At 41.3% G+C, this 15,178-nt stretch overlaps 1 protein-coding gene across 1 annotated transcript; it reads left to right on the top strand.

Moving 5' to 3' along the window:
* Window positions 1–819: 819 nt before the first annotated feature.
* Window positions 820–14,207, top strand: lpxn (leupaxin). Its single transcript, XM_088348849.1, has 8 exons — window positions 820–927; window positions 3,280–3,370; window positions 6,867–6,957; window positions 8,693–8,905; window positions 9,940–10,113; window positions 11,573–11,654; window positions 11,726–11,874; window positions 13,722–14,207. The coding sequence occupies exons 1-8, from the start codon at window positions 915–917 to the stop codon at window positions 13,986–13,988; spliced, it is 1,080 nt and encodes a 359-aa protein (XP_088204975.1). The 5' UTR covers window positions 820–914; the 3' UTR covers window positions 13,989–14,207.
* The last annotated feature ends 971 nt before the right edge of the window (window positions 14,208–15,178 follow it).

The following is a 15,178-nucleotide window of genomic DNA, read 5'->3' as shown; positions in this document are numbered from 1 at the left end:
CAATGAGAAGTTATTTGACATAACAAGGCTCACCAAGAGGGAATCGACATGATTGTCTGCCATCTTGTTGCTACGCTTATTCCCCAAAATCAAAAAGTTAGGCAAAAAAATAAGAAGAAAACCTGTATGGTTTGGTCACTTTGACTCTGTGTACAGTAATCCCTGGGTTATCGCGGTTAATGTGGACCAAAACCACCCGCGATAAGTGAACATCCGCGAAGTAGCGGCGCACCTTCAACCTTAAACGTTAAAAATCCACTATACGATCTCTTGTTAAAAGTATCTTGTTAAAATGGATGTAAAAATATATTGTGATATTCTAAAATGTATTTTATGTAAATTGAAAAGAAAGCTCTTTGATATGCTTTGTTGGGCAGTTTCCAGAGAGAGCTGCTAACGAGATAGAAGAGATCAAAGCCAGCAGAAAAGCTAATGTTGTGACTCATTTCATTTGCAGTAACTGTAATAAAAACCTTATCATCCAGTCGAGCGTGAGAGTGGATCTTTGGTGGGACAAGTACACCAAAATAAATAGAGGTCCCACTGTATTTTGTATTATTCCTTGTGCTTTGTAGCTCTCATTTGTAGTAGCACGACACAGCAAAGAACACACACTGTTCCTTCAATGTTTAATGTCTAAATTGGAGGAGTCAAAACTAAAATAATACATGTTCGGTTACGGTCGCTTGCTCTCGCATTACTAATATTATAAAAATAAAATTGGTGAGTATATGCAAAAAAAGGGAAAAGAATCTCGATTCAGCAATAGCTGAAATATCGTCAGGGGAAGTGAAGATATAACTTGTGGTCGGTGACTTCGGTAACAGACGTTGCAAGAACGGAAACGACACAGAGAGAGTCGAATAAACAGAGTTAAATGAACACTCTGCGCACAGATTCATTCTAAAAGAAGCATGGATGAGCTCGGTAAGGAAACCTTTTCTTCCTTATTTTAAGCAATTCAATTTTCCGATATGCAACTAACAAGATATGTCTTTTTTTTTTAATCCAAACCGACAACAAAATGTGAAATTACAGTATTATTCTTGTGGTTATTACTGATATTTCAGTATTCAGCAACATAAGACAAAAGAAAATAAAATGAATGAATGAATGAAAACTTTATTTGAACATTAAAATAAAAACAGAACAAAAACAATAACTCCGAAACGAAATAATGTGACATAATATGTTCGAAAAGGGGTAGTAAGAAGCAAATGTTTATATTCCCTACACCTTCATCTTCCCTATTAAATACACCAATGATAATAACAACAATAGTTATAATAACAACAGTTTGTCGTGTCCAGCATGGTCGCTGTGGTGACCGGCTGGCCCCGCCCCCTGGGCACGGCTGCAGTAGATCAGGTAATTTGCGTGTGTGCTACTTAAGGGTAGGTTGTGGGTTTTGCGGGTGCTGGCTCATTGTATTTTCTGTCTGCATTTCCCGTTCTGTTTTGCTCTGTCCTGTTTTGTTTGAGTCGGAAGAAACCCGTGTTTGCACGTTTTTAGTTAAAACCTGTTTGTTCTGTCTTGTCCCTGAGTTTTGGACGACTTTTATTTTGCTAAATAAAAGTTTTGATCGTCAACGCAATTGAGTTCTCCCTTCCTGCCTCCTGCCTCCGTTCTGGTCCGGTCTCCCTCGTGACACAGTTATGATATAACAATAGCAACAATAACACAAAGTTAACCATAGTTCTAGACGCACTATTCCCAATCTCTCATATCACTCATACCCCATTTTCTTCAACTCTCTATTCCGCCAGGAATGTTTTTTTTGTATTTAAATTTGAACACGTGAATAGTTGGACATTGTTCCAAAGTTTGACTCCACACACAGACACACACATACTTTTCCTGGTGGTTCTCACCTTTGGGATTAGGAATTGACGACAGCCCCTTAAATTATAATTTCCCTCTTTTTAAATGAATCATTTATGGATGCTTTCTGGCACCAAGTTTTTGTTGACCTTAAATAGCAGTTGTGCAGTGAAAAAATTGACTAAATCATCCAATTTTAATCATTTGGACTGCAGGACTAAAAGACAAGTATGATCTCGATATCCCACCCTGCATATGGACCACAGATTATTGCAAACTGCAGACTATGTAGACCCCATCCCCTGATCTAAAACCTTCATGAGGGCAAGGAAAAACTCAAAAACATGTCAAGTCCTGTTTATTTGTTTGGGTGTTAATCACAAGGAGCCTCAAAGGGCTGCACAGACCACAGACCACAGACTATTGCAAACCACAGATTATGATGACACCATCCCCTGATCTAATACCGACATGATGGCAAGAAAAAACTCAAAAACATGTCAAGTCCTGTTTATTTGTAAGCCCTTAATCACAAGGTGTCTCAAAGGGCTGCACAGACTACAAACTATTGCAAACCACAGACTATTATGACACCATCCCCTGATCTAAAACCTACACGAGGGCAAGGAAAACTCAAAAATCTCAACATGAGGAAAATATCTCTCTCTCTCTCTATCCCTCTATCTATCTCTCTTCCCCCCCTCTCTCTCTATCTATCTATCTATCTATCTATCTATCTATCTATCTATCTATCTATCTATCTATCTATCTATCTATCTATCTATCTATCTATCCCTCCCTCCCTCTCTCTCTCTCTTTCTCTCTCTCTCTCTCTCTCATCCTTTCTCTCCATCTCTCTCTCTCTCTCTCTCTGTCTCGCTCTCTATCCCTCTATCTATCTATCTCTCTTTCCCTCTCTCTCTCTCTCTCTCTTTATATATATATATATATATATATATATATATATATATATATATATATATATATATATATATATATATCCATCCATCCCTCTCTCTCTCTCTCTCTCTCTCTCTCTCTCTCTCTCATCCTTTCTCTCCATCTCTCTCCCTCTCTCCATCTCTCTCTCTCTCTCTCTCTCTCTCTCATCCTTTCTCTCCATCTCTCTCCCTCTCTCCATCTCTCTCTCTTTCTCTCTCTCTCTCTCTCTCTCTCTCTCCCTTTCTCTCTCTCTCTCTCTCTCTCTCTCTCTCTCTCTCTCTCTCTCCATCTAATTCATATCAGCTCCACTAAAGCCCAGGTTGCAAGTTTTACTTCTGTAAAAGAAAGCGCTATCACTTCCTCAGGAAACCAGTTTTTCACTTAAAAACAAGTTCTGCAGGAAAAACCATCACACTGAACTTTCAACTCCAAAAGCGAGATTACTTTTTATTGAACGGGTGAAGATTTTGCAGAGATATCCACAGTGAGCGGTAGAACTTGATTTTTGTGTTCCAGATTTGCTGCTGGAGGAGCTAACCCTGAACCAGACCGCTTCGGGAGGAACTTTTCAAGAGGTCTTGGACAACATTTTCACATTCATGATAAAGTTGTTTAACACTTACAAATTGGGGTCATTTATTTATTAAAGTGGAGGGAAATGGGCTGGTGAGGACCAGGACGGAAACAGAACCCGATTGCGTAACGTTTACCACAAGTCTTTATTGAAAGAAAGAGGAAGGACTGTCGGAAACGAGTCGTAAGCCAGGACGGGAGAGCAGACGTGGTCGGGATCCGTAACGAGCGATGTCGTTGTCAGGGACGGAAAAACTTGTCGGTAGCCGGGGCTGGGAGAGCAAAGCGTGGTCGGGGTCGGAAACGGGTCATAAATCAGGACGGGTGAGCAGACGTGGTCGGGGACAAAACAGGTCGTAGCCGGAGACAAACGGGAGCAAAAACGGGACAGGCGGGAGTCAGGGTCTAAAAAGGCTTGCCTAGTATACACAGAGGTTCGCAGACGGACTGACAACAGAGGACAGATAGGAGTGGGTTTAAATAGGGACAGGGAGCCAATCACATCAGTAATCATGACAGGCTCGGTACTTGTATACTTTTCAAGAAAATATGAGTCTATATTCATTTGGAATTGATACATTTTTAACTATTTTATTTTGAAAAGGCCGGCTAAAATACATAACAAGTGCTTTTCTTGACATCCGTTCTTATCTCTTAATTATTTAAACATAAAACATGAAAATAAACTAGGGAACATACAGTATGTTGCATATGTGTCAAACATGCTGAGAATCCGCTGAGAGAAGCACAAGAGGAAAATGACTTGCAGTTTGAAGTATGTCCACTAGATGCCGCCAAAGCCAGGCAGCTGTATCTTTCCTTCTTCCTTTGTATCTTTCTACCTTTCTTTCTCAAACTCTCATTCTTTGACTCTTTCTCACACTTTCTGTCTCCTTTTTATCTCTCAGGCTTTTTCTTTTCTTTTTTCTTTGTTTCTCTTTATCTTCCTCTCTCTGTTTTTCTCTATTTGTCTCTTTTATTTTATCTTTTTCTCCCTTTCTTCTCTCTATTTCTCTTTCTTGCTCTTTCCGTCTTTTTTGTCTCTTTTACTCCCTTTCTTGCCCCCTCTTTCTCTCACTCCATTTTCATTCTCTCTCTTTATCACCTTCTCTTTTTCTCATTCATCTACTAGTGTGGATCCATGTGAGAGTTTTTTTTTCCTGGCATGCGGCCCCCGAGCTTAAATGAGTTTGACACCCTTGGTGTATTGGAAGTAAAATAAAGTACTGTACATAAAATAAATGTGTCAAGAACCGGAACAGGATCAGGACCCAAACGCGCGGCGTTTCTCACCAAAGCCTTTTATTTTACGGGAAATGGGGAGTCATGCACGTTAGCCAGCTGTCTGGCGTGGAATGACAGGAAGCCAGAGGCCGACGAGATCGATACCAATTGCGCCCGAGCAGATATCGGACAGACGGGGTCGATACCGGACAGGACGGGACAGACAGGATTGATATCAAAACAGGATATCGAAAATCATCAGGACAAACTAGATGGTAACGAAACTGGAAACCGATATTAAACAACGGGAAAGAAAGGATTGATAGCAAAACAGGATATCAAAAATAAACAGGACATACTAGACGGGAACAAAACTGGAAACCGATATTAAACAATGGGACAGACAGGATTGATATTAAAACAGGATATCGAAATTAAACAGGACAAACTAGACGGGAACGAAACTGGAGACCGATATTAAACAACGGGACGGAAAGGCTTGATATCAAAACAGGATATCGAGATTAAATGGGACAAACTAGACGGGAACGAAACTGGAAACCGATATTAAACAATGGGACGTAAAGGATTGATATCAAAACAGGATATCGAAATTAAATGGGACAAACTAGACGGGAACGAAACTGGAAACCGATATTAAACCATGGGACAGACAGGATTGATATTAAAACAGGATATCGAAAATAAACAGGACAAACTAGACGGGAAGGAAACTGGAAACCGATATTAAACAACGGGACAGACAGGATTGATATCAAAACCGGATATCGAAATTAAACGGGACAAACTAGACGGGAACAAAACTGGAAACCGATATTAAACAGGATGAAATAAACGGGAACAATACCGGACAGGGGAATACCAACAGAAAACAGGACCGAGTCAAAACCCACGTCTTGCGGGGCAGAGGTTCGTTGACGGACTGACAAAGGAGGAGTAAGAGCACTGAGCTTAAACAGACGGAAAGCCAATCTGTCGATGAGCCGCAGCTGGCGCCACATGGGCGGGGCCCATTGGGCGCCGTGGCAACCGTGTCAAATTGAGAAAACAATTGAGGAAAAAAAATAAAATAAAATAATATTGCCAAGTGAATTAATTTTTTTTAGACAATTTTTTTAGCTCCACACTGTAAAAAAGCTACGTTTAAAATAGTAAAATAAAAAAAGGAATATTTTGCTTTCACATAATTCAATATAGAAACATATAATTATACATATTTATTTATTTATATATTTTGATTTCAATATAATGTAATTTAAATAAATCCCTTTTTTTTGTGATTTCCTAGGGATCCGATGCAACAAGTGCTGGGAAGAAAAACAGGTATTTATCAAATATTGCCCGAATGAAACCTCCGCATTTTAACATCATGTCTTTTTAATTTCGCTTCAGCCATCTTGTACCGGAAACGAATTGTGATTTTCTAGGTGATTTGATTTCTAACTGACCTTGACATAATCAAGGTCTTTGAAAACATGATAGTTTTTGAAAATATTTTTCTTATTGTTGTTTGAAGTTATTTAAAAACACTACTTATAAGTACAAACTGGTAATAAAACAATAATAACACAGCTAAAGCAGTGTAGGGTTGTCAGGGCCTGCAAGGCCTTCCCTGCTGGCTTAACGAACATCACAATCCTATAAAGCACAGGTGTCAAACGGGCGGCCCGCGGGCCAGATCAGGCCCGCTAAGGGATTGAATCCGGCCCGCCAGACAACACTCAGAGAAGCGCAAGAGAAAAACAAAGCTGCAGGTTGAAACATCAACTTGATGTTGCCAAAGCCAGCTGCCTCGAACAAAGACACTGTACTTGTATTTATTTCTCTCTCTCTCTCTCTCTCTCTCTCTCTCTCTCTCTCTCTCTCTCTCTCTCTCTCTCTCTCTCTCTCTCTCTCTCTCTCTCTCTCTCTTTCTCTTTCTTTTCCACCACTTTTCTCCCAAAAATAGACGGAAACAAAACCGGAAACTAAAATTAGACAGGACAAAATAAACGGGAACAATACCGGACAGGAAATACTAAAAGGAACAGGACCGAGACGAAAGCCACGTCTTGCGGGGCAGAAGTTCGTTGACGGACTGACAACGTAAGAGAGAGGGCACTGAGCTTAATAAGACAGAAAGCCAATCTGTTAATGAGTCGCAGCTGGCGCCACACGGGCGGAGCCAATTGGGTGCCTCTGAAAAACAGAGTTGGTGGATACAACCGGAATGTTTGATGTTTGATCTTACATTACACATAGAAGGTTGGCAACCTCTGAAAAAACGTCTCTTTTGGGGGTTTCAGTGAGTCAACTCTTCCTGAAGGAGCTTCCCTGGATTCTCCGACCTTGGAACTGGACTCCATTTTGCAAGATCTTATGAACCTGGCCTCACAGGTGAGGTTCTGAGATTTCACAGATCTCAGACACTGGGTCTGAAGTCGGCTCATTCCAGCATATAAAGGGTTCCAACAGACCCCATTCAATCATGTATGTTCACTGTTTAGACAATCTATGACCCATATAAACCCATAGAACAAACTGTAAATGCCCGAAAACACCAGCCAAGTACAGGGAGCAATTCGATTGGGTGAGAGGTAGGGGTGGGTGGATATCTGCACACACAGCAGGCTTCGTTCTCTCTCTCACGTGCTGTACAGCTGGAAATTTTTCGTTTACAGTGTTTTGTGACATTTTTATCGAAGAACTGCTTGCACCTTGTCAAAATGAGCCACTTAACTGTCGGAGTGAGATACTTTAAAGTGGGATATTTGTGGATATGGGACACAGGGTCTGGCATTATTTGTCATGAACTGGAACAGGACAAGAACCCAAACGCGTGACGTGACTCACAAAAGCTTTTACTTTACAGGAAATGGGCGTCATGCACGTTAGGCAGCAGTCTGGCGTGAAATGATAGGAAGTCAGAGGCCGACGAGATCGATACCAATTGCCTGAGCAGATATCAGACAGATGGGGTCGATACCGGACAGGACGGGACAGACAGGATTGATAATGAAAGAGTATATTGAAAATAGGGCAAGGAGGTCCAGTTTCCTTTAACTGAAATCCAAACTGCATCCCAATGAGACCGATTCCAATAGCCCGAGTTGATATCGGAGAGATGGGGTTGAAAAGGACAGACAGGATTGACAACAAATCAGGATATCGATAACATGAGAAACTAGGCGGGAAAGAAAATTGGAGAGAATAATAAACAGGACAAAAATAAAGGGGAATATTACTAGACAGGAAATGCCAACAGGAAACAGGATTGAGTTGCGGGGCAGAGGTTCGTTGACGGACTGACCAAGGAAAAATGAGAGCACTGAGCTTAAATAGAAGGGAAGCCAATTTGTCAACAAGCCGCTATCTATCTATTTCTTTCTCTCTCCCTGTTTCTTTCTATCTATCCATCTATCTATCTATCTATCTATCTATCTATCTATCTATCTATCTATCTATCTATCTATCTATCTATCTATCTATCTATCTATCTAGACATCTATTTATCTATCTATCTATCTATCTATCTATCTATCTATCTATCTATCTATCTATCTATCTATCTATCTATCTATCTATCTATCTATCTCTCACTCTGCCTCTATCTATCTATCTATCTATCTATCTATCTATCTATCTATCTATCTATCTATCTATCTATCTAGACATCTATTTATCTATCTATCTATCTATCTATCTATCTATCTATCTATCTATCTATCTATCTATCTATCTATCTATCTATCTATCTATCTATCTATCTATCTATCTCTCACTCTGCCTCTATCTATCTATCTATCTATCTATCTATCTATCTATCTATCTATCTATCTATCTATCTATCTATCTATCTATCTATCTATCTATCTATCTATCTATCTATCTATCTATCTATCTATCTATCTATCTATCTATTTGGGTCAAACATGTTCCAGACCCCTGATGTAAATGAAATGGCGTTGTGAAATGATGCCTTCCAGTCAGTAGGGGGCAGCATTGCACCAGTGTTGACTGGTGCAATGCTGACAAAAATAATGGATGGATTGGATTTTTTGTATCTACACGACAGAAAATGACGAGGACAGTCTCCTTGTCAACTCATGTTCTTCCTCCTGTCTTTCATTAGGAAGCAGCAGCATCTTCACCGCAGGAACTGTGTCATGAAGGATTTCAGGAGACAAAAGATGGTCAAGAACATTCAGAAGGGCCAACTTTAGCCGGCGAGCAAGACAGCATCGATGATCTTCTGGGAGGGTTGACCACCGACTTGGAGAAGATCGGAGTTTGCACGGTGGCCAAAGGCCTCTGCGCCGCTTGCAACAAAGCCATTGTGGGGAAGGTAATAAAAGGCAGGAGAAGTTAGAAGTTCATTTGGAATGCTGTTTGTGTTAGGAATCCTACTGTCACGGTTGCCATGCCGCCCAATTGGTCCCCACCGTGTGGCACCAGGTTCTGTCACGGTTGCCACGGCGCCCAATTGGCCCCGCCCATGGACACCAGCTGAGACAGATTGCTCCCTGACTACTTAAACGCTGTCTTGTGAGTCGCCTTTTGTCGGTCCGTCTGCGAAACTCCTCTGTTGTGATACGTCAAGCCCTGTGAATCCCCGTTTTTGCCCGTGTTTTTGTTCTCGTTTTGCCAAACCTGTGAATTTCCGTTTTGCCTATATTTTTTGCTCTTGTTTTGCTAAGCCCTGTGAATTTCCGTTTTTGCCCATGTTTTGATCCTGTTTTGTTTTCGGCCCGTTCTGTTGGATTTTGACCACTTCCTCGTTCCGATCAATCTCCTTCCCCGGATCGAGTGTCCGCTTATTCCTCTTCTCCCCAATGAACTGTGAGTAACGTTACGCGATTGGGTTCTTCTTCCAGTTTCCTGTCCTGGTATGGGACACCTACTGCACCACATCATCTGCAAAGAGCAGAGGTGAAATGTTGAGGACTCCTTCAACATCAGGGTTGCGTCTAGAAATTCTGTCCATGAAAGTTATGGACAGATTTGGGGACAATAGGTCGCCCTGGCGGAGTCCAACTCCTAACCGGATCAAATTTGACTTACTGACCCAAACTCTGGCACCGTAAAACCGGGATTAGACTGCCTGGTACCCCACACTCCCAAAGCACACCCCGCAGGGCTCCCAAAGGTACACTGTCGAATGCATTCTCCAAGTCTACAAAACACATGGAGACCAGATAAGAGTCTGTTCATGATGTTATTGTATAAATGTAGATCAACCTGGTAGCCCTTTGCGCTAGACAGTAACAATAAAACGGTTAGCTTCAAAAATTTTGGTGGCCTCTCTTCTAGATCATCACGTTCGAGATGATATTGCCATTGTTTCAGAAGTATGACGTCGTGTCTTTCCGTTTTGTTCAGATGATGGCCGCTTTGGGCAAAACGTGGCACCCGGAGCATTTTGTGTGCACGGCGTGCGGAACGGAACTCAGTACGACAGGCTATTTCGAACGGGACGGACGACCGTACTGCCAGGAGGACTACCAGGAACTCTTCGCGCCGCGTTGCGCATACTGCAAAGGGCCTATTGTGCAGGTGAAGTGGACGTTATTTACCATTTTTTCAATTTTTTTCATTTTTTTTACTAAAAACAAACATTTCATTACATAATCTGCTCTATAAAGAGAAATAAAGTTAAGTTGGACTTACTTTTGGAAGATGAGCTTCAAGAGTTAGGCGACTTTCCCCTCTGTGGTATAAAGTGGCAGAAAAAAAGCGTTCCGACCCATTTTCTCAACCACCCATGGAAGAGGAAATCCTCTAAGCCACCCCCCCAATATCAATCTTTTTTGTTTTTTTAGTGGTCTCATAATATTGGTAGGGTCAAAACAAAAATTGTTCGATACCGTTTGGCACGTTTTCGCTTAAGAGAAACTCGAGCGTCTTTTCAGCGTGATTAGGTTGTAATGTCTTTCATTAGCATTTTCATTATTTTGGTTTCACGCTGTCTGCTGCCAACATTTTTAAGATAGCAAGCACATTTAGCTCCTATTAGCTCCATTTAGCACAATTCAAATACTCTATAGCAAAATGTTATATTGGGTATTTTTGTATTCTATGTCTTTATTTTATAAATTTATTTTTCAACAAAAGGATACTGCTGGAAGTGGGAATTTCCCTACGGGGATGAATAAAGTATCTATCTATCTATCTATCTATCTATCTATCTATCTATCTATCTATCTATCTATCTATCTATCTATCTATCTATCTATCTATCTATCTATCTATCTATCTATCTATCTATCTATCTATCTATCTATCTATCTACCTATCTATCTATCTATCTACCTAGACATCTATCTATCTATCTATCTATCTATCTATCTATCTATCTATCTAGACATCTATCTATCTCGCTCTGAACGTGAAAGTGGCACTTCCGTATGCGAGTGATGGCGGAAAAAACGGAAAAAACAGGTCAGTAGACGGGACAGGAGAGCAAAAAATGTGGTCGGATTGGAAATGAGTCGAAAGCCAGGAGAGGAGAGTAGACGTGGTCGAGATAAAAAACGGATCGTTATTCAGGACGGTGGAACAGACGTGGTCGAGATCTAAACAGATCGTAGCGGGAGACAAACAGGAGCAAAAAACAGGACAGGCGAAAAAGGGCTTGCCTTGTTAAAACAGAGATTCGCAGACAGACCGACAAAATGGGACTGTCAGGACAGAGTTTAAATACTGACAGGGAGCCAATCTGTCAAGCTGCAGCTGGCACCCATGGCGGGGCCGATTGTTCGCCCTGGCAACCGTGACACCGCCCTCATAAGAAAGTTTAATGTAAATGCAAAATGATAATTTTAGATTAATTTATGACTGCTTGATTAACTTCAATTTTTAGATCTTATTTTTTGTCAAAATTGAGAACAGTGAGACAGTGAGATTTGGCCTAATTTTACTAAGACCCCTAGCTCCATCGGCCCCGAAACAAATTGAGTTTTAGATTCCTGATTTAGAACAAGGGCTAATAATTTCCCAACTTTGGTTCTTCTAGAACATCCTGACAGCTCTGGACCAGAACTGGCATCCAGACCACTTCTTCTGCACACATTGCGGCGACGTCTTTGGAGAAGACGGTACAGCGATTGATTTTTGGTGCGCAAAGAAGCTAATTGCTAACGATATTCTTGGCAACACGCGTTTCAAGGTTTTCTAGAGAAGGACGGCAAGCCATATTGCTCCAGGGACTTTTACCGCCTCTTTGCCCCCAAGTGTGCCGGCTGTGGGGGGGCGGTGAAGGGAGACTACCTGACTGCGGCCAATCAGACGTGGCATCCGGAGTGCTTCGTTTGTGCGGTGAGCTCCTCATTTTCACAGCTACTTAGCTTAGCTTAGCATTAGCTTCAGAAAGTCTGTCATGAAAAAGAAAAACATCAATACAGAAGTAGGAAAAAAACAGGAACTTTGGGCACATGTTTTATATCAGTGTCTGATATAATATAAATCTAACGTTTGCTTTAATCCAATTTCGAAATCTCCGTTCGGTTTGGAAATTTCCGAATTTCGGTTCGTTTGGCAATTTGCATACTCGGCAGCCAATCAGAAGCCTGCATCCAATAACTTCCTGCTTCTGGACTTTCCCGAGCGTTATAAGGTTGTGCATTTGCATATAGACGCACAGAGAACACAAGAAGAATGGAGAAGTGGTTAGGAATCAGGCCAAAAGCTCAGCCCCAGAAGAAAGATTCAAAAGAAGCTAACAAAATTGATGACCCAACAAAACGTAAACGTATATCAAAAACATTTGCATATCATTTTCCAAAGGACACGCGAAAAGAACACAGGAAAAATGGAGAAGTGGTTGGGAATCAGGCCAAAAGCTCAGCCCCAGAAGAAAGCTTCAAAAGAAGCTAACAAAATTGATGACGCAACAAAACGTAAACGTACATCAAAAACATTTGCATATCATTTTCCAAAGTACACACGAAGAGAACACAAGAAAAATGGAGAAGTGGTTGGGAATCAAGCCAAATGCTCAGCCCCAGAAGAAAGATTCAAAAGAAGCTAACAAAATTGATGACGCTACAAAACATAGACGTACATCAAAAACATTTGCATATCATTTTCCAAAGTACACGCAAAGAGAACACAAGAAAAATGGAGAAGTGGTTTGGAATTGTTGGAATAATAATACTATACATAATAACCTAAATCAATTCCCGTTGAACATACGGATAGCGGAAGTTTGATCGATGTAGATACTTTGCAGGTACGGGAGGCCAGTACCTATTATTTCCTCTGCCGTTCTCACTACCGATTCCATCTTTGACAATTCTTTCTGATTGACGCCACCAAACCAAACTGCGATTGACCTCGTTAAAACGGATTCAATGATAGCACGATAAAAATTGACTAGAATGGATTGACAGACTCCGAATGATTTGAGTTGACGAAGGAAGTAGAGCCTTTGTCTGGCTGACTTTGGAATATCAATAGCATTGACAGTCCATGTGAGGTCAGCTGACAAGTAAGTACCCAGAAACTTGAATGAAGGGACCAGTTCCACCTCACTACCATTAATTGACAGTGGCACATGCGGGGGATGCTTAGTATGGAAATCTATTATCATCTCCTTAGTTTTACCTACATTCAATAACAGATTACTCTCATGACACCAGGTGGAAAGTGAATCAATTTCTACTCGGTATTCAGTTTCGTCTCCATTTGAAGTAAAGCCAGTAGCCGTGGTGTCGTCTGCATATTTAGCGACTAGTGAATGGTCAGAATTGGGTTGACAATCATAAGTGAATAGGGAAAACAAAGTTGGAGACGATGGACAGCCCTGAGGCGTACCAGTGAAAAACTCATCTTCATTCATGCAATGTTTGCTCCAAGCCACGTGAACTCCTCTTTTCACTATGCTTTTAATGTACGTTTACGTTTCGGAGCGTCACACGTTTTGTTAGCTTCTTTTGAAACTTTTAAGAGTTGTCTGCCCTGCTGTCTGCTAACTTTTTCTCACGAGTTTCAGACAGTGGTACATCCGTATTTTGTGCAAATATTGACTTGTTTCCGTTTGGTAATCCGATGTTTTTTCCGTGTCCTGTGACTAGGTGGTTTTAAGATCTTTTCAGTGGAGGATCGAGACTAGCAGGGTGATTCAGCCACCTGACAGTCCAACAGTTGACTTTTTGTCCTTGCAGGACTGCCTGAAGCCTTTCTCGGACGGCCGTTTCATGGAACTGGATGGCCGGCCGTTTTGCCAGACACACTTTCACTCGCGCCAGGGAAGTTTGTGCGGCGGATGCCGCCAACCCATCACGGGCCGATGCGTCTCGGCTCTGGACGCCAAGTTTCACCCGGAACATTTTGTCTGCGCCTATTGTTTGCGCCAACTCAGCCAGGGCATCTTTCAGGAGCACAAAGGGAGACCCTACTGCTCGGCATGCTTTCATAAACTCTTTGTGTGATGCGGAAAAAAATCGGGACCGGAAGGTCGAAAGTCACCAACGTGGTACCCTTGGGTATTAGCGGGGTTGGGTAGGGTTACTTGAACTGGATTACTTTCAATGACTTTTGGATGACTCCGATACCAAATATGCTAATAAAAGACAAAAGAAACTAAATATGAATCAAATGATGACTCACAACACGTGGTCAGCTTTCTCTCCTGGCTTTGATCTCTTTGATCTCCGGCAAAACCAGGGTTGGGTAGGGTTACTTGAACTGGATTGCTTTCAATGACTTTTGGATGACTCCGATACCAAATATGCTAATAAAAGACAAAAGAAACTCAATAGGAATCAAATGATGACTCACAACACGCGGTCAGCTTTCTCTCCTGGCTTTGATCTCTTTGATCTCCGGCAAAACGAACATCAAATGCCACAGAAACAAAATGAAAATAAATCCAAACAGCTTCTTGCCGTTCCGTGTATTCCGTTACTCCCCAAGCCTGCACAAAATTTAGTCATTTTATTCCTATTTAGTTTCTTTTGTCTTTTATTAGCATATTTGGTATCGGAGTCATCCAAAAGTCATTAAAAGTAATCAAGTTAAAGCAACCCTACCCAACCCTGCAGACTGCCAACACACATTGGATGGCAATTCTGGTCCAGAACAAACACGACAATGGCAACAATGTCAAGCAATTCACCCAAAATTCAAGCATTGTTAAGGATTTCAAGCACCCTTACGAACCCTCTGATTGTTACGCCACGTATAGCTTCTAGACGGGATCGGTTTCCACAAAACCATGCCTACCTGCACCAGACCTCCCTTCCAGACTGCCAGGGTTGGGTAGGGTTACTTTAACTGGATTACTTTCAATTACTTTTGGATGACTCCGATATCAAATATGCTAATAAAAAACAAAAGAAACTAAATATGAATAAAATAATGACTCACAACATGTGGTAAGCTTTCTCTCCTGGCTTTGATCTCCGGCAAAACGAACATCAAATGCCACAGAAACAAAATGAAAATAAATTTACTCATTTTATTCCTATTTAGTTTCTTTTGTCTTTTATTAGCATATTTGCTATCGGAGTAATCCAAAAGTAATTGAAAGTAATCAAGTTAAAGTAACCCTACCCAACCCTGGTTTTGCCGGAGATCAAAGAGATCAAAGCCAGGAGAGAAAGCTTACCACATGGTGTGA

This window comes from Urocampus carinirostris, chromosome 12 (genome assembly GCF_059441175.1).
Source record: "Urocampus carinirostris isolate Australia breed hairy pipefish chromosome 12, RoL_Ucar_1.0, whole genome shotgun sequence".
NCBI lineage: Eukaryota > Metazoa > Chordata > Actinopteri > Syngnathiformes > Syngnathidae > Urocampus > Urocampus carinirostris.
The sequence above is the reverse complement of the archived record's forward strand: the minus strand, read 5'-3'. Positions and strand labels throughout refer to the sequence as shown.

Excerpts from the sequence above, each read along its gene's own strand:
- lpxn (XM_088348849.1), top strand. Across the intron at positions 3,371-6,866 it reads ATTTTCACATTCATGATAAA|TGAGTCAACTCTTCCTGAAG; the intron begins GTTGTTTAACAC and ends TGGGGGTTTCAG. Across the intron at positions 10,114-11,572 it reads GCAAAGGGCCTATTGTGCAG|AACATCCTGACAGCTCTGGA; the intron begins GTGAAGTGGACG and ends TGGTTCTTCTAG.